The 20,792-nt window shown below is 30.6% G+C and overlaps 1 protein-coding gene across 5 annotated transcripts in view; it reads left to right on the forward strand.

The window, feature by feature from the left end:
- LOC109542154 (chloride channel protein 2) overlaps positions 1 to 20,792 on the forward strand; it is a 55,717-nt gene that overhangs the window by 25,617 nt on the left and 9,308 nt on the right. For 4 of the 5 annotated variants that reach the window (XM_019911255.2, XM_019911256.2, XM_019911253.2 and 1 more), the window contains 4 exons: positions 11,550 to 11,670; positions 18,457 to 18,600; positions 19,864 to 19,992; positions 20,108 to 20,215. In XM_019911255.2, coding sequence (XP_019766814.1) covers positions 11,550 to 11,670; positions 18,457 to 18,600; positions 19,864 to 19,992; positions 20,108 to 20,215 — 502 coding nt within the window. Of the gene's footprint in view, positions 1 to 8,998; positions 9,029 to 11,549; positions 11,671 to 18,456; positions 18,601 to 19,863; positions 19,993 to 20,107; positions 20,216 to 20,792 lie in introns of those variants that run through there. The other variant, XM_019911259.2, reaches the window with a different exon arrangement.

Below are 20,792 nucleotides of genomic sequence, written 5' to 3' on the forward strand. Positions count from 1 at the left end.
CCTTGCTCCATTTCACGACCTTGTTGAGCTGTCTCTGCAGTTTGGCTTGGATGGCAGGACCCTTCCCGACATAGGCATAGCAAGGATATATCCTTGCCTCTAAAAATAAGGTTAGCAAAGTGCTATGTGTTTTCAATTCGCGGATTGAAACATGCACAACGATGCAAGCATGCACAACGAAGGAAGCCATAATGAAAAAATTAAACGCCTTTGAAATGTGGATATACGGCCGTATCCTCAAAATTTCGTGGACTGACCACATAATAAATAAAGAGGTGCTGCAGCGAATTGGGAAAGAAAGAGAAGTTTCACTCACATTTAAGAAGAGGAAACTGGAATACCTCGGACACATAATGAGACATCAAAAATATCATCTACTCCAGTTAATAGCTGAAGGAAGGAACAACAGTGAAACAGGACCAGGAAGGAGAAGACACTCATGGCTATAAAATGTACGCCAGTGGTTTGGACTTATATCTATACAGTTATTTGGAAATGCCCTCAATAACATTAAAATTTCAATGTTAATAACCAACGTTTGCGACGGATAAGGTACGCTAAGAAGAAGAAGGCGGAAAAATCCTGTTGCAGGAGGAATTTAAAAAAGGTGCTTCGAGCATAAGTAACGCGCCTTTTAACTTCTTCATTATTATCCCATTTATCATATAGCGTTGTGCCCAGATATTTAAACCTGTTAACTCTCTCAATCTCTTTCTTATCGATGTAGTGTTGAACATTATCATGTGGGAGTCGACTTACTATCATCAGTTTCGTTTTGCTTATGTTCCATTCCTATCTCATTTATGACCCCCATGGTTGGTTGTAGGTCTTCAATATTATCTGCCATTATGGTTGTATCATCGGCATATCGTAAGTTGTTGATGGGAATACCATTAATCTTTATTCTTCTTGGGTTATTTTCCAGTGCTAGCTGAAATACATTTTCTTCATAAATGTTGCAACAGCAATGGCGATAATATGCAACCCTGTCGGACCCCTTTAGCTATTGTTTATTGTCATTTTCCAGTATAGCTTGTGCATTATTTGAATATCCTTTTCATCTTTGCCTGTCTCTCGTAAGGTAGATAGTAACAGAGCATGTCGCATATTGTCAAATGCCTTATGGTAAGTCGATGAAACATATAAATACATCTTTTCTCTGGTCATAGCATTTCTGTACCAACAGATGCATGCAATATAAGCCCTATATTTTCGCTGTTTATATCCTCGCGTAGCCAACCTGTTTCTAAAACCTAACTGAGTCTCCCCTGACTTTTCTTGACAACCCTGATATTTTTTTTAAGAATTATTTTCAGAAATGTCTTTAGTACATGGCCCATGAGACTGATGCGATGACTGACTGATTTCAAGTCTTATGCTGAAGAAATAACAAGTGAACATTTTAACATATATTTGGGAGTTTTAGTATTAGTCCTCTACATGTTTTTTGACATTTTTCAAATATTCAATTCAAAAAATTCAATTTTTTCTGGGTATTTTTTCTAAAATTTTTGAAAATGTTTGTTTTGAAATATCAATAAATAATAATAAATTAAGCGACAATTTAAGAACAATTGTTTATGAAGCTTCAAAATGATGACGAGTGTAATTTAAAACGTTTGGAATAGCAATGAAAAGTTCTATTTTAAATTTGCTTCAAGTTAATAGTTATGAGGATTTTATAGCCAGTAAAATATTTAAAAGAACAATAATAAAAAGTCATAGAATAAAACTATGAAAACGAAGTTGTAATAATGTAATTCAACTGTAATATCAAGACAACAAGGGATGTATAAAACGATTTAAAAACATTCTGTAAGGTAATAAGATATAGCGTATTGGTCTAAGATTTCAAAAGCATTTCAAAGTTTACCAGCTTTTGGCCTCGATAGTTCAAATGTCGAAGGCCTTACATATCCAATAATTCAATAATTAATGAATTAAAGCCGACTTTATCCAACTAGTACGAGTTATATTTTGATGCCAATCTACTTACAGGCGATCAAATGAATCACTTGAAGAAACATGTATTAATTAGTTGAACTCGACTAGTTGTTTTCAAATATATTTAAAAAATTACTTAATTCCGAAAATGTTCTTTTTAACGAGAAGCATAGAACAAAATATATTAATCCGGTTACTTAGCTTTGCAAATTTAATCAGAGCATTTGGAACATGTTTATTGCCTCCAGTGAGACTTGAATGTCCCATTCTGGATTTATGATAGTTTCTGAATTAGATCAGTAGATTTACTAAATCGTATTGGAGACTGGGTTAAAGTCAAATATTATTCAGTATTAGTTCAGTGCGTCAATTAGTATATTGATCACTACTTATTGCGTAAGTAATTAATCATCATTCCTAAAGTCCGAATGGGAAGTGCGTATAGGCAATGATTTATTTCACCGTACAATAAGTTTCCTGGCCCGTGGAGATTGTTTTCAGAAACATTTCTATAGAATATATTGAAATATTTTTAGCCTAATGCTAAATCCGTGCTATTACTAATAAGTAAAATATATTAATTTAAATTGCACAGAGTAAAATAGTATTGTGCAGTTCGGCAGATGCTAATTAAATAATTAGTTTAATAGCTGATAATCAGAGATAAGGTAAATAATGATTGAGATGAATGAAGCGATTAGCAATTATTTCTGTAAATAAAGAATATTACAAAGTCATTAACAGTGGATTGAAAAGTTAAAAAGCAATTCGTGTTTGACTATTAACAGGCAAATATCACTAATGATCTATACATATAGTATACAGGATGTCCCACTAATCTGGGCTGCTAATGACACTTCCGCTTATACCGGATCTACAACGCTTTAAAAAAAAAAAAATTTGAGCGTTCTTATGGATAGTGCCTAAATAACAAAATATTTTGCAATGGGAATTGGAGAATCGTAAAAAGAGTGTAATTTACTTAGGTATGCATATATCTGGTCTTACTTTTATGCAGATTGTTCCCAATACAATGTTAAATTTAAGACTCATAGCAAGCGTGTACAGCTTCTAAAATTAATATCATGTTCCACTAATGTGTATATACGTAAAATCAACAGATTGTAAAGACTATTAAATAAAAATTATTGTTTAAAAATTGTTTTTAAATAATTTATATTTATTATACATCGCAAATATTTTTTATTTAAAAAGTTTCGTTTTTAAATAAAATAAAATCTGCTTAATTTAGGTGTAGGAAAATAACGAAAAGTTACTTAAGACATTTTTTCCTTTTGAATAAGCTTTTGAGATAAAATATGGGGGTTCCATATTCAATAACGTTAGATTTTCTGATATTTCATATCGCAAATTTTACATTTTTACTGGAGCGATCTATATGAAAGCAGGTTTTCTTGCAGGAAATCTGATACATAAGTAGCCTAAAGAAGCATAAGTAGCTCTGAAGCCTAAGAACATTTTTTTAGAAATTTGGAAATTGCAATTGCTGAAGATTTTGTCATTTGGGCACCATCGGTAACAACATTCAAGACTGCATCTATCTTGAATCTTGTCTTCTAATATATTTACTATAATAAAATGCGAATATTTTCAAACCGTTAGAGATAGTTATACAATTTATGCATAAAAATGTGTTTTTTTGTAAAACTTAACTGTGTAGTATTGTTATTATATTCTTTCACTTCCTGGGCTCCTGTCAAAGTGTGAAACAAAAATGTGTATATCGTTTGTTTCATAACGTTTCGGTGAGACAACAGCGCCATCATTTAAAATTGAAACAAACTACAAACACCAATTTACAATTAAAATATGTTGTACAAAAGCTATAATTTATAAAGCGTTAAAACATGCATTACTTTTTGAGGAAAAAAAACCTTTTCTTTCGGGAGAGCAAAACATTTGAAAAACTTACCTCATAATTGGTAATCCTTACATTCGTTTAGGTCTTCGCTGTCTTGAAACATTTAATTTGTTTGAATTATTTTCTACAAATTAAAGGACTGAAACCCAAGAAGGAAAAGAATATAATAACAATTACACGCAGTCAGGAAAATAAATCAAAATGTATAGTATTGTACAGAGCATTCGATTTAAAATAAGCAAAACCCCACAAGTTTTAAAATTAGTAAATTTTAGCTAACGGCTGATCCTTAATATTATATCGTATCGATTGTTTACTTTTGTTAAAAGCCTTCAATTTGCAAAAAAATCCCACAAATTTCTGTAAAATAGCATTGGAAAAATTTGCGTCTCAAGCCAAACCACACATAACCATAATTATGTCTGATTTTCCCAAAATCTCACAAGTCCGTTGAAGCCAATAGGGTTTAAAAAAGTTTTAAGCATTGCATGCCATAAATGTGCATCATCCTAATATTTATTATTTGCTATTATTTTTATTATTTTTGCTCGGAAACTTGAGAAACAGTAAAGTTTGAAAAATATCAAAGGGTGTAAACCTGTTTACAAAAACTGTAAAATAAATAAAATACAAATAGAAAATAATTTTTATTGAGAGAGAAGTTTCAAAAAATGGTCGTACTATCTGTGAGGGCCAACAATTTTTTCGAATTTTGAGCTCAATCGTACAAAGCAACACCTGCTCAAGAGAGGTTGGAAAACAATTTTAAGGTTAACGAAATCCTCTCATTCATCCAATTAGTGTTGCCAAGAAAAAAGACGTAGATTAACTATTATGTATCCTGTATAGCAAAACTGGAAATAGTATGAGAGCTTTTCTTGGTAAACAAATATTATAATTATGGAAAATGTTCCCACTGTCCCAGAGGAAGAACAAGGGGGTGATGAATATTGCCGCTTAGAAGGTGACGATCTTATCCACATCTTATATAGAACTAATTTTGTCTATTTTCTGTTGTAAAATTTAACTTTCTATTTTTGAATAACTACTTAGTTTAAGAAATACAAAGAAAGCAAACATAATTATACAGAATTTTGCTGAACTTGCAGGGTTTTGAGCAAAACCCCACAAGTTTGAAGAAATTATTCAAAGCCCTAATTGTCCAAACTTTTAATGCCATTTATACTAATTCTATAACTATACAAATCGAAAATTTCTACATAAAATAGTTTTTGAGCATTTTTGAAATTCTCGATTTGGCGGACTTGTGGGGTTTTGCTTGGCACATTCTCATCTATTTCCGGTATCACCGGAAGTGCAACTTGTGTTAAATATTGTCGATGTATACAGCATATTCGCTTTAGCAATACCTTACATTTTCAAAGTTCTTAAAATTTTGTTTTTTAAGTTAAGATTAGTAGCTCATTATTCTGGGACACTCTGTATATATAAACAGGGGAATTATAAGCAGAGGACATGAGATTTGAAGAGAAATTTCCTTTAACTCAAAATAGCTTAAAAACTGGAACAGGTTGGCTACAAAAAAACCCTTTCCTAATGTTGTTAAACAGATACATTTCCCACTATTTTGAAAATATCACTCAAAATTAATTTGTGTTTGAGCTCTGTAGGTCCCTTATTTACATTAGATTTCATTGTTGTTTTATCATAGCATGTGTCATCAGTGCCCATTACTTTATTTATCTGTTGTACATAAATAAGGCAATATCAATTAGTGTGATTGACTTGAAGACACTAAATCTTGAAGTAGTTAACGTATATATACTTTTTTTAGTTGGAGGTAGTAATATTTCATTTATTAATGTATGTTGCGAACAAATCGGTGAGTATTAAATTTGTTAGCCTAAGCATACAATCTTTAGACCCTGCATGTAAATTTTAATTAAATTAATTAATTAAATAGGTTGGCTTTCGCGTCGCGCCCATTGCTTGGAACTCGTGAGTTTTTTTGGATTTTAAGACACCATTTGCTTGCACATCCCCAGAGGCGTTTCGCACCACCGCGTTTGTGAATGTGGTGTCGACCAATTATGGACCTTATGTACCGAAAATTAATTCAAGCCTTTATAAGCAAATGTTAGATTTCATTCATATTATAACTAAATACATTAGATTAATTTCTATGAAATTTCTACAATTTAAGTTAAATTTCAATTTTTTTTATATATTAAAGTGTTACAATTTCATGAGTTTTGTAATTTTTCCGGACGACAAACATACAAGTGAGCTGCGCTTTGGGGTTTTCCTTGCATTAAACGGTTATATTTAATTTTCAAGACATTATTAGGTCATACAAATGTATGTGGGTTATTCAAATACTGTTTCTAATGCTAAAGTTCTAAAGTGAGAGATAATGGATCGTAAAATTAATTAATTAATTGATGCGCCAATCGATTTATTGCTTAAAGTTTTTAGATATGATTGTGACGGTCTCCTAATTCTGGCTCGTGATACAGTAGGTAATAGGGTTAAATCCATAGTACAAATATAAACAAACATGCTAACTTACTTTGCCGTTGATAAACGGCTGCGTTTCCTTGCTGATTACCTCCGATTATCCCACAAAAAAGTAATGTCATGTGCCACCTATAAACAACCATATTCAAACGGGATTAAGTGCAATAAAAAATGATTAATAATTTCACAGTCTGTAACTAATGTATACTTTGTCATCATTTTTTCGTTGGATTATGTAATGCAGGCTTTTACGTTAAACATTCTTATTTGTATATGTTAATTCACAATTTGATTGCTGATTGATTAAATTGATTGATGACGATCGGTTGGTTGTCATGCTTTGGCGATATATTTGTTTTTTCCTACAGAACATGGCAAAAAGATGTTTTCCGCGCGGTTCAAAGCTGCACTAGGAATTTCATTCAGGAAGGCCATTCTACCTAATTTCTTTCTGTAAATGTTCTTATATTTTTCCATATCAGTTCTTATACCGTATAGCTAATATATATCCCATATATGCGTATCTCATCTACCACAAGAGATAAGGTAGAGTCAGGAAACTCAGCAAGGTTTTTGCGGGTTCAATGGCTATTTCAATTTGAAGTAAAAAAATTAGGATCTAATTCTATCGATACGTATTAAAAATGATTTGTATAAAATATTCCAAATCTCAATCTTTACTTTCTTCGCCCTAAACATCGGTATTCTATTTACCTACAAGCAAAAATCGTTTTAATATCTGCACAGACGGTCTACCTTTCATGGATTATGAGAGATAAAACTTCCTAGGCCACTGAATTAAGATGAAAATATCAGGAATACAAGAAGAGCGTCTGATCCAAATGAAAATACAATAATAAGTTTTTCTTTGGACCACCTTTTGCTTTCATTTTTCCGGCAATATTTTCAGCGTTATTAGCGTTTGAATCGTTGCAACTTTAGAACTAACCGATTGGCAATTAAGCTATGCTAGAAAGAAATAAATTTTGCGACACGTTACCTTTATACAATTTTTGGTTACATTTTGATTTAATTGTGAAAGTAGCTAACAGGAATTAGCATCAAAATATTTGAAACCTTTTAGAATTTAAAATAAAAAGTCAAAGCATATATTCATAACATGTAACGTAAATAGTGTTACAAAAAGCTCAATACAAATATAAAAAAATGTTATTGAAAATTCAAAGAAAATTTTAGTAATTCAAGGTTTAAAGATATATTCAAATAACGCGACAGTAACAAAAAATCAACGAATTCATTTAAAGTCACTTAGAAGTTAAACAGGATACATTAATGGAACACAACACATTACTGTCGGAATTGGATAAAATGGAAGACAAAATTTAAATTATAAACATTATTTATTAGTAATAATTTGCCGAAAGAAGTTAGCAAGAAAATAGAAAACGACAAAAGTAATTCATTTTTACGTGCAATAAAGTGTGGAGATAAAGTCACAGTAACGAAAACTTAGAAATGCATAAACTGCAAAACTCTAAACATCTGAGAATACTGACAAAACGATAGCAGAATAGCCAAGTAAAATGTACTAGAACAGAAATGAACCAAATGGAAATAAGTTATTGTAATGGGCAGGAAAAAGCTTTACAGAAAACAAACATGTGTTTAAAAAATAATTTATAAAATGCTAAAGTGAAAAAAATAAACTTAGATATAACAGAAGCAAACAAGACAGGAAAATGAATATTTAATACCAATGAAGAAAACATAATCATCTGGTGGGACAGTGGTGGAAAAAATGGAGCTGCTAGAGTTGAACATAAAATACGTAAAACATTGGAAAGCGGATAAAACGAAACGTCTATTTCATTTCTACTACTTGGGTTTTCTAAAATAGATTTAGCGAAAACGGATGCAATAGGAACAATCAAAGAGAGGTTTTGAAAAAGTATTCTTCGATAATAAGCTGGACAATTTTTGAAATCCTGATTAATCAGGTTTCACTTTCACTTATACTGTTCTACATATAATAATTTTTAAAATAGATAACAGAATTAACATTATAGTTGCTAAGAATAGTAAATTTTGAAATATTTTGAAAACAATTTGTAAGAAACTGATAATATTTTCTTAGAAGAAGAAGAATACTTATTATACAGAAAGGCAACTACAAGTAGCCTTTTAGTTTTTTTTGCTTAACCCTCTTATTTTACTTATGGATTCTGGTTTTATGAAGAAATTAAATTGGCTCTAAAGAAAGTACAATTCTTAAAATAAAAGCCGAAAAACAATTCTACAGATAAAAATTCAACTATGATTGAATAAGCATAATATAAGTATTTTTTGATAATTTGAAATAGAAGGGCGAGGAGTCAATAAATAAATAAACCAAATACACGAATTAATAGTATAATTTGCCAATGCAAACAAAATGAGTAGGATGTAATTAATTTTTCGATATTTTGCTTGAGATAGTCTGCACATCTACAAGTTTGCTCAAAATTAAGTGATTGGTTAAAAAATGAATCATATTTACGATCATTTTGCGCAAGTGCAGATTAAAAGTGTATCCTAATAATTTTCTATTTATTTAGCTTTAAATCACACTCTTACTTTGCATCCGGCATGTTTTGGTATCTCGACACATATGATTGATCTTCAAACTAATAGTTCCATGACTTTAGTGGTATAAATAAAAATTTCGCATTTAGTATTTTGTTTTGTTCGGTATCAGAACGGCGCAGTGAAATGCCTCATCTTCAGGTAATAGTTCGGGACCAAATTGTAATTAACTATTTAATACTATTTTTTATAAATAACTAAAATAATAAATTACATTTTTATACGTAATACTTGTAGCCACTCTTTTATATGGTGTTCCTTAGTGGCACATCTGAATGCGTATATTCTAACATACTCTTATTTTATACATACATACAACCGGGTATGCGTTAAACAGTCCTTAACTATTGTATAATATACAGGGTGTCCCACCGGGAACCACCGCGATCGATATCTGAAGTACTGCAAAAAATAAGTAGGAGAAATTTGAAAATTGGACGTTGTGCCGAAGTCATTAGGGGTAAGCGGCTGAAAATATTTTAGATCACTTGCCCACACTTACTTTGGCACACGTTCCAATTTTCAAATATCCCCTGATTATAGTTTGCCAGATATCAATCGCTGCGGTTCCCGGGGGGACACCCTGTATAGTATATTATACCTATTAAATACAAATACTTTATTGTTTTTCTAATTCTAAGATGTGCATTTAACAGAAGAAACGCAAGTAAACCATTTTGTACAATGTTGAGAAAATTATTGCAGTCAAACGTATTATGTAGCACCTACATATTGTCAGAGACACCATTGAAAGAGCTAATAATTTAATAATTCTAGGCAAGAAATCAATATAATGACGAATAAATACCGTGGATAAAAAAATTGAAATAAAAAAAAACACAAGAAAGGTAGAAAATTTCTGTTCAATGTTTAGTTTAGATATTTTTATCGTCTATTTTCTGTTTCAAATTTTGCCGAAATTTGGATCAGAGGGATGATCAAGATGTAAATCTTTTACTACTGTTAATGACACTATTTTATTTTTAATTTGATTTAATAATAGTGTGATGATTTAATTTGGAAACGTTGTCTGAATGGAAGTGAGCTTTTTGAGGTGAGGATAAGACAAAATTGTTTGAATGGAATTTCAGAAACATTCTCGATTTATTATGTATTGTTTACTTCAACATTTATGGTTGTATTAAATGCAATAATTTCCTCGACTATAGAAAAACTGTCATGGAAGTACTTATTACTTAATACTCTTAAGTGCCTCCAAATTACTGAATAAGTCTTCTATTTGTATAAAAAATGTATGTCATTCCAATCTGGTCCAAGTAAACGTAAGAGTCACAATTAGAAGATCAGTTCGAAGAAGCTCAATTGAAACTAAACATTCAATTGAATATTCCATTGAATGTTTCCCAACATATTTGATATAAATCAATATTGCTGCATGAAATAAAACAAACTAATGTTTCTACAATATATTTCCACCGTTATTGAACGAAAAGTGTTAAAGCTATTATACGAGAACAGAATATCTCACTTTAAGCTAAGCTTCCGATTATTCATGAACCGTTGAAGAGAGTCAGGAGAAATGAAAAGTAACATAGTTTGTGGTGCAAATAACACATTGCGTCAGAACAATGCTTGTATAAAAATTGGAGTCACGATTTGTTTAATTAAAACGATGCTAAATCTCTAGGAAAATATCTATCGTTTGAAGTATGAAGGTACTAACTGGAAGCTCAAACAGATTTCCTAAATGTTGTTTAATCGATCGACTAAAAGGTACATGCTGTGTTAGTACCAAATTAACTGCCAGAAGTTTTGTTTTTTTAGTGATGAACATTAAGGTAAAATCTATTTCTAGAGAAATCAGTAATTTTGCTCTTAAGTTAATTGAGTGGGAAGTTATTTGTAATTAAAAAGTTTTCAATAGAACATTTCGCTTATTGAAGTTACTTCAACAAGGATATTCAGGTATCAAATGATATTTTCATTCTATATATATATTGAACATGCAATGTTAGCTCAACCTACTGTTAAACTGATTAAAACACTGAAGTAAATGTGTAAGAGTTTCGCTATTCTACATTAATCATTAATTATTTGAATGGTTTTCGTTCAACAGCAGTTGTACACCACATGTACTACTTGCTAAAATCAAACTCAAAATATTTCAAAAAAAATGTCAAACCAAACAGTTAGCAATTAATTGGGAAAAAGAAAGACAAATCTTTAGAAATTTGTCTTACGTTTTTCAGTTTCGGTTAACCATGGAACCTTTGTACTTCTGCAAAAACGACGGAATTGCTTTTCTTAAAGTAAATTAAATAAAATAAAGTTTGTCTTATTCCAATCATAAATCACAATCGTAACCTTGTAAGTATTAAGTAGTCGTTTTTGAAGCTGATTTCAATCAACATGTAGGTATGTGATTACTGAAATTACCGTTTTTTATTAGTGTGCACTAATACAGAACCAATAAATTTTTCTATTCTACAAGTACGTTTAAATTTTCAAGGAAATGTTATCAAGTGTTCATCTATTTCCATTGTTTTCGAGTTGATTAATAACACGGCGATACGGGCTAACAAAAAATGTATCCTAAAAGTTCAGCAGGCACGGAAGAATAAGAATGCTACGCAATGCGTAGCATTTTATCTTAAAAATAATAAAAATATTGCCCACTAATAACAAGAAAATATTTTTCCAGATGTATGGCCGGTATAGCCGGCAGTTAGGAGAATTTGCCAAATTAGAAGGTTTAAAAGCTCAAGAGAAAAGAAGACTTAAAGAAGAAAAAGCTCGAAAGAAGGAACTTAGAGGATATCAAGGTAAGACATTATATTTTCACCAGTTATTACTAAATCTGAATAAAATCTATTCGTTGCATAAAAATAATATGTTTTAAGTCTGAAGCTCGTATATGCGATGCAGCATTTTTAATTAAAATGTGATTTTTTTATTAGGCTTATTTGTGCTAGGCTCTCAGTAGTAATAATTAAAATGTGTTGCGATTTACTGGGTTTTAATCGAATTAATTAAAGTAAAAACATTTTCTGGTTATGTCTGGCCAATATTTGCAGAAAAAACTCAATACTACCGGAAAATATCTAGATTAAGTATGTAGTCAGTATAAAGTGGACTTAACCGATATTTTATGCAACGGAAAAACAACAGCAATGTTTACGGAATTTAAATAACATTATGACTAATTTCTCTATATGAACTTGTAGTCATTGAGTATGATAAAATTTTGTAAACATTTTATACAAATTTTTTTGTGCATGAAGGTACACGGAACGATCGTGGAATTTCCGATAAATTACGAAATTATTGTCAGACAGGTTTTTTCTACAAAGCTCTAAGTCATTCACCGAGAAGTAAAACGAAATAAATCACTGATCGAAATTATAGAGGGTGATAAAACTTGCTAAGTTGCTACTTTTTTTGTAACTGTAGGTATAGAGTGGTTACAACAAAGAATATTTTCAAACTACTTTTTTGAAACGCTGAAAAATTATACTTCTATTTTTAGCAACGGGAGTAGTTTACGATTCTCTTCAACTTAGAGATTATGTGGTGCTCAACGCGAAGAATTTAAGCAATAAAATAAACTTGTTCAATTGAAAACCGGTAAATTGAACCTTTTTTTAATGAAACCCCATAGGATGAAATCGCAAGGACTTAAATCGGACGAGCATGGTGATCAGGGGTCTGCTTCATTTCGGTTAAGTATCAATTCGAAAAAGTATTATTCAAAAACTTCTAGATGTGCAAACATTTCTCGAAAAATCGTTCGCACCTGGCCAGTTTTATTTCTTAAGAACCAAATTTTTATGTCAAACTGAAGAATACAGGGTGGTTTGAAAAATTTACTTTACTCGCGTTTTAAATGTTTACACATAATACATAATATATTTAAATGTTTTCAAAATATTTACGATTTTCTTTTTCAAAAAAGTGAACGTATTGAAAATTATTATTTTCGATGCCCCGATTTAAATAAAAAACGTAATACTTAATATATTTTATCAAATGCTGAAAATGACTCCCACTTAAGATAATAAAATCGCATTCAATTATAATCAACCTAACGGAAGTTCATTTTTGAACGAAATCAAACCTACGGTTTTTTTTTAGTTTTCAATACTATTAGGTTTATTCTTATGGACAATACTTTTAACGTGTCCCCATAAAAAAGAATGCACGTTAGGCTATCGTCGGCCATTCTATTGATCCGCGTCTTATCGCCATCCTATCCATCAACGGATCTATTTTAAATTATTGATGTAACTTTTTTATTTTTATGATATTTGAAAACGATATTTGAATGTATTTGTTTTAATGGCTTATATACAGGGTGTTTGGTAAGTAGATGAATTCCTTGTAGAAGGTGACAGTGCACGTAATTCTGGATATATTTCTTTAATAGACCATATTCCGAAAACTCTTAGTCTCCGATCTACAGCGTGTTAAAGTATTAATTAAAAAAAATTATGTTTTTTAATTTTGCTGAAACCCCTTGGAATATTTTAATGAAATTTTATGGACTTAGGCACTTAACAGCAATATGTGTTTTGTGATAAAAATTTTGTTTCTAGATTTTCCAGTGGCGTGTGCACAGGCACGTCTGTAGGTCATTTTTAATAAAAAATGTTACGCCACTGATTTTTCTAAAAATAAATATTAGTTTTCAAGTTCTTGTTCAATTTGGAAGAGGAAAGGTCTCTTGACTTTTTTCCTACAACGCACCGTGTTTGACTAAAAAAATTAAAGTCAATTTAATGCCCGACGTAATCGGGTTTTTATTTAAAAAGTTGGCTCTTCAAAAATAATTGCTGTTATTTCGAGTGTCTGAGTAACTTCTTTTTGCGTTTTTTTTTTGTAATAAAATGCATACGATTTATTTTTGTCATAATCTAGTTTACAATTTTTGTTTTTATACTAACCCCTACTTAATTACAACCCGATTAAGCTATGCAATAAATCGATTTTAATTTATTTACTGGAAAACGGGAAGTCGTAGGAAAAAAGTCAAGCGACCTTTTCTCTTCCAAATTAAACAGGAATTTGAATCATCAGGTTTATTGCTTAAAAAATGCGTGGCGTAAAATTTTTATTATTTAAATTATTTACAGTCGTGTTTGTGCCCGTGCCACTGGAAAGGCTAGAAACAAAATTGACGTCACAAAACAGGTATTGTTTTTAAGAGCCTAAGCTTATAAAAATTTCGTTTAAATATTCTAAGCTGTTTCCGCAAAATATCTAACATTTTTTAAATTAAAACTTTATCACCCTGTAAATGGAAAACCGTAAGCGTTTTCGGAACACGGTATATTAACTAAATATACACAAATTACTTGCACTATAACTCGATGCAAGAAATGCATCTACTTATCAAACATCCTGTATATACAAAGTTAAATTCTCATATACAAATACATCCAAATACATTTCAATATACAAAGTCTATTAAGCATTGAGAATATTGAATTCTGACTACTTTATTGAAGAATGTTGGGTCTCGATTTTGGTTTAGAAGTTATAACGGTATGCCGATTCAAAAAAACAACACCCGAATTAAATGAACCAGAGTCCACATTTTCGTCTGCACAAGATAGAGATTAAGAGAATAGCAGTAGTTCATTTAGTAACTTGCATCATGTTAAAAAAATTCCTCTGTTTTGTTTCGTTACTTTAAATTGGTGATGTTTTGGTTTGCTGTTAAACGAAGAACACATTTAACTTTATGTTTGACTTTTTTGCCTTTTTTATGATGGTTTGATGAAACTCCTGATGGTTTGATGAAAGACCAAATACCTCCACTTTTCGGGGTCTAAACCTGAATTTTTAATTAATTGGCATCGAACCTGTTCTATTGACTACCTTTCCCATACTAAACCGCAATAACATCACAAGATTAGTTATTAATACATTAAACCGCCAAGCATTAAAAAATAAAATGAGAGACAAAATGAATGGGTTTTTGTCTGGAGTACCTGTCTAATGCGGACTAGAATTGGGTTTTTATCATCATAATACGGATATGAATTGGCTTTAATTTGGAATTTTTACAGTCATTAAATAATTAGTATTCCCCTCCAAGACAGAAAAATGAATGAATTCCGCATTAGGAATTTTCCACATACCAAACATATAATTTTGATTGCATGTTCATTTTGCCTAGCCGGATTAACTAATTTTTACTTAATAATGATGGTGTGCTATGGTATTAGATACGCCGACTTTAATATTCGCTCTTTCCTGTGTTAGTTTTAGTCTTTGTTAAACATATTCCAAATCGTTCCAGCGAAGAATTACAGAAGTTTCACTTCCAAACTCAGAGCTATTAGAAAATTTCCATAAATAAGTACACTAATATATTTTCATACTTTTCATTTATCTAACTTTCCTTTTTCCCTCTTCTTTGTAACGTTTTAATTAACATCGGTTTATTCAAAGCATCGTTGGTCTATGTGAAAATGGCTTTATTAATTTTTTCATTTTGTTGTTGATTCTTATGATAAGTTTTTCAATTTTACTTGGATGTTTTTGAATTAGAAAGAATGTTCTTTAGAAAAATATTGCGGTTTTCTATTAGTCTAGTTTAGATTGGCACTGCCACACAAGCTGTAGAATTTTGGACCATGAGTGTATCAGGAAATTGGAGAACTAAAAATTAGTTGCAAACTGTATCATACATTTTACCAATTTCCGAATTGCATCTAAGAAATAACCAATTATCGAACACTGATGCCTACTTTTCCTACTACAATCTACACCCGCCGTGATTGAAGCTAAGAAGAAACCAATTTTATTCGTGTGCTCAATTGAATCCTACCGGTAGAACGAATCTTCGATTTGTTTAACAATTGTTAAACAATAATATTACAAAATTAACAATTAATTAAGTAAAACATATTCAGATTTAGAAAAGTTCTTTGACCAACATAAGTTTCTCATTATATTTTTAAAAAGCCTTGACTTTTAAATATCAATAAGAAAACATTTTATTTTTTTCAAAACTGTAAACCTACGCAATTCCTTGTACTAAAACTTAAACTTTAATAATATGTTTTTTTTTTATTCCTTATTGACCGATTGAATAGTGCAATGCTATATTGTTTGCTGCATAAAATTAAACCTATTTAGCAGCAGAAAAACCTCATTTATATTGTAGATATCCTGCCGAACCTTAAAGAATTCATATTATATTTTATTAAACAACATCAGATGTCGTGCTAATTTCAAAGAGGACGACACTATGAGAACTTCAATTATAAAAAAACCGCCTTTTAATCTTTTTAACCACAAACGAGAACATGAAAAATAAGGAATGTCTTAAATTAATTACCAGGAATAGATTAATTTATCCTTCATTTGTAAGGATCTAGTCCAGTTTCAGTTTGGACATAATCGCGACCATATGCAAGAAATTCGCAAAAGTTCGCGTTCTCAAAATGAATTACAGTACGTAATAAATCAAAATCGTTTAGAGAAACCGGAAATAATTAGAGAATGTACGGAAAAAATACAAATACTACCTAAATAATAGGAAATGTGACCTGATAGTCAATATCAATAGTAAGAATTATATGTCAACAATTACTTTTGGATTTAACGTAGAAGCAAACAAATGCGAAAAGTTTATATTAGATGAATACTTCCAACTGGATAACCAGCATTAATACGAATTCCCGTAGGTAAATATGTGTTTTAAAAACTTTTAAAAGATCAGTTCGTATTTAATTTCACATCAAATTAGTTAACCGCTTTTTCGTATTAAGTGCCCTTCCAGATTAGAATTTTTAAATTTCTAATCTCAAATAGGCACGAGCTTAAGGGCAAAAGAAACAAATTACGGATTTAGTTATATCTTATTTAAACAGTATCCTGATAAAACTAATTACAAACTGTCTACTTCGCACGATTATGGAATTGTGGCTCAGTATGGCTAAAAATATTAACGAGTGATAATGCCGACCTAAGTTGTGGATTGCTGCCAAAATGTTTGAAAACGTCCGTCTGTTCCAAAATGGCATCCGTAAGTCTTTACTGAATATTAAAAACTAATAATTATAAAATTTTATTAGTATTACGACAATATTGTTAGTGCAGCGCTATTAGTACAAGCGCAAACACGATATATGTGCCATATGTTCGAAATTTTTGCTAATAATAAGCAGATCTAGATAGGAAAAGAGTAACTAACCTAACGGCAAAGAAAAACAAGATTAAGAAGAATAATCATCATCATCATCGATTTTCATATTAAAATTGAAGCCTGCAATAAGCCCTAATATGAGCATACTTGTGTCATCTGTACACCGCCCGTAATCCTCAATTTATGGACCTAAATTAAGTCACATATTTCTAATAGAAAATTCAAAATGCTTTCTTTCCCCAGTTGCGCAACTGCTTTTTTACTGATCCTTTCATTGTAACATTGTTGATGTAAAATTGTGTGTATTTCTAAAATGTTGACCAAAAACATCAAATTTTTCAAACGTTTGCATTGATTTACAATGAAAATATACTCAGCCAGTGGACTCAAAGAAGTGTTTACACGCTTGAGTCGGAATAAGTTTACTTACATTAATGAATCTTAGTCTAAAAGTGGATAGTTTGGATTGATGATTTCAAACCGCTGATTATTGTGGTAAACTGAAACCAATAATCAGGCGAGAAATTGAAAATTTAAGAAACATAAGAAAAGAAACGAGCTATAAATACATGATTGAAATGTGGGGGTCATACCCATTGCTCTATTACATGAGTTGCAGTTTATAACCCATCATCATAAGTCAATCATCAACTAAAAATCAATCAAATCCACTTAAAAACTGAAATATTCATGCAATTAATGTGCCAAAACATTCAAGAACTTATCATTTGCCCTTAGCGGATAGACGCAGTCGCTTTATAAAGTGAAGTCTTATTTAGGAATATAAGATGATCAGAACTCATTTGGCCTTCAATGTCAGAAAAGCGTGGTACTATTTTTTGGAAAAACATTAAATCATACACTCTTATGCCAAAGAATGTTGTCGGCCTTCTATTTTGTCCATTTCTCCGCCTTTCAGTTTGCTCTCTCTATAATTTCAGATTGAAGAAATTAAGCAAAATCGCATTATTTTAAGAATATGTAGCATAAGTTAGTTGTCAAAACACGTTGCATGTTAACACAAATACAAATCCCAGTTATAGTAAATTTTGTTAATTTAAAAAATAAAATGTTTATCAAAAAACGCAGATAACAGTAATTTCTCAGTAAATTGTTGTCTCATAGCCCTCGTAGTCATATCAAACTGACTACGATTTAAATATTGCTAATTTATTAAGTCAATAATGAATCATGGGCACACGCTATCACCATTTAGTACCTTAAAACAATGTTTTGACACCTTTTAGCATCTAACACTATATATTGTAATTTTGTTAAATGAACTGATTACAATAACGCCACTAGATTGGTTTTAAGCGATGACAAAAGAAGATCGTTGGTGCTGTTCAGAAGCATCTGGTCTGAGTTCTCGACATCTGAGTTAATACCACATTTTACCAAGCTTTGTTTTTTGCACGTAAAAAATAACGCGCATATTTTATTTGTTTTTTAGGCAAATTAGCAAAAAGCATCGCCTTTCTATGGAAGCATACGTTTGCGCGACTTGGCGAAGACTGGGTCTTTTTGGCCCTGTTAGGTGTGATCATGGCAGTCTTAAGCTTTATAATGGACAGCGGCATATCCATGTGTAGCTCAGGTAAGCAATTTATCTGTTTGCAATTAAATTTTATAATAAATGGAACACCAAAAGAACCAACCAATGCATTTGGAAACATGCGAAACAAAATAAATATAGATTGTTAAATCAATTTTTTCAATATTTATATTTGTTTTTTCATTCTAATACATGAAATTGAATTCATGCGGCTCTTTAACTCAATTATGACCTAAATCGCAGCCGATATTGCTCAAAATAAAATGAGTAATCATAATAATGAAAATGCTATCCAATAATCCAAATTTAGAACCGAGAAAAGCTTTTAACTTTGCAATAAATGTGGCAAAAATATAGATATCTTGGAACTAGTGTGCATCTTAGCGTGACCTATTTCCAGGAAATATCAATGAATGATCAAACCATCAAAGATAATGAACATGACACCATAAGTAACATATTTATTATCAAAGTATTGTGTATTTGTACAACTAACAATTAAGTATAATCTACTCCTGACAAGCAAGAGAAGAGAAGCATACGTCTCTCTGTCGTCTCTAGCAGAAGTCTCTACATCCACTAAAATTGAATACAGAAAACTTATAAATTTTAATATAGTCAAATTTATTACTTTTGAGCATGCAGTTCGAGCATTGGTTTACCTGCAAATAGCGACTAATTGATAAACTAAAGTTACGCCTTTTGTTCCTCGAAATTGCAACAACCCACATTTTCTGTTTCATTTGATACTAACAGCTTAACCGTGCATACAGAAGCAAATACATATTTTTTAATATCGAATAGAAATCGAAGAACAAGACGATTTAGTTTCCAGCTATGACAAATATTTAATTAATGTAAACCAATAATTAATCTGAAACACACCTGAACGAAGTTTGATGCAATAGCAAAATAGTAAATAAATTATTTTTATGACTTCGAAAAATGAACATCTGCCAGTAAACTAATAAACTTTCAATTRCTTTTTTATGAAAGCTTTAAGTAAGTAGTCKCSGAAATTATATTAATATTTATTCCATAACGAAAAGTACTTGAGATTTTTATAAATATCGTATATGGTTGTTTGATGTYTAAACTTTTATAGTGTATTCAACAATTAAAATATCAAAATTACAATTTACCCGAATATTCTAGTTACAATCGGTCAGCCAAACTAATTGTTCTCCACTATTTAAACCTGATTTAATTAGCCMAATATGMAATTTAACATATTTTTAATAAATTTTAACTGTTATATTTCATTAATCTTTTTAATTTAAAAAATTATAAAAACATACTTTTCAGCAAGACTCTGGCTATACAATGACCTTTCAAGCAATCCTGCTGCCCAATATGCATCCTGGGTAATCTTACCATTAACACTCATACTGTTCAGTACAGGATTTGTACATTTGGTAGCACCACAATCAATAGGTAAGTAAAAACAATTATTATTATTAAATTAAAATTATTAATTCTAAATTATGCATGTTACTGACTTTTTAATTTGTTACAATTTTTTGTATGTTTCATTTTGGGTTATTTACAGGTTCGGGTATTCCGGAGATGAAAACCATTTTAAGGGGAGTAGCACTAAAGGAGTATTTGACTTTTAAAACTCTTGTCGCTAAAATTATCGGATTGATGTGCACTTTAGGTACGTAGAAACTTCCTTTTTCAATTAGGTGGATAATTTTTTGCGTATTTGTGTCAAAAAATCCGCAATTCTTTGCTTTAATAACCAAACCGAAACTGATAGTGTTTGTGGATATATATGGTATTTTGTAATTATATGCAAATATTGAAGAGTGTGACTACATGAAAATTTAATGGTAGTTTTGTATTAATAAAGCCCCGAAAAGGTTACGTTTTGAAAATCCAGGGTGACTAATTTTTTTATAAATATGATATATATTAATAAACCCTTGGGTTTAAAAGAATACTAAAATATGTTTTCAAGCAAAGTAAACAATTTAATAAGCAAATTCAAGCCAACGTAGAATAAAAATGTTTACTAAGAACTTCGATATTACACATAACAGTTTGTGTTACTCACATCAGAGCTCTTTAATGGGAAATACATATATTCAAATGTGTCTCAGAATTTGTTTTGTAATATGAAATTTTTAGTTACTTTCAATTCAATAGTTACTTTGACTATAAAGTAAGTTTTCAAATTAAGAAATTTTTATAGTTGCCAATCTCTTTAATTTCCTGCGTTTAAGACATTTTGT

The sequence above is a fragment of the Dendroctonus ponderosae genome, unplaced genomic scaffold (genome assembly GCF_020466585.1).
Source record: "Dendroctonus ponderosae isolate FM_Combo_2020 unplaced genomic scaffold, Dpon_F_20191213v2 Dpon_F_20191213_4, whole genome shotgun sequence".
In the NCBI taxonomy this organism is placed as follows: Eukaryota; Metazoa; Arthropoda; class Insecta; order Coleoptera; family Curculionidae; genus Dendroctonus; species Dendroctonus ponderosae.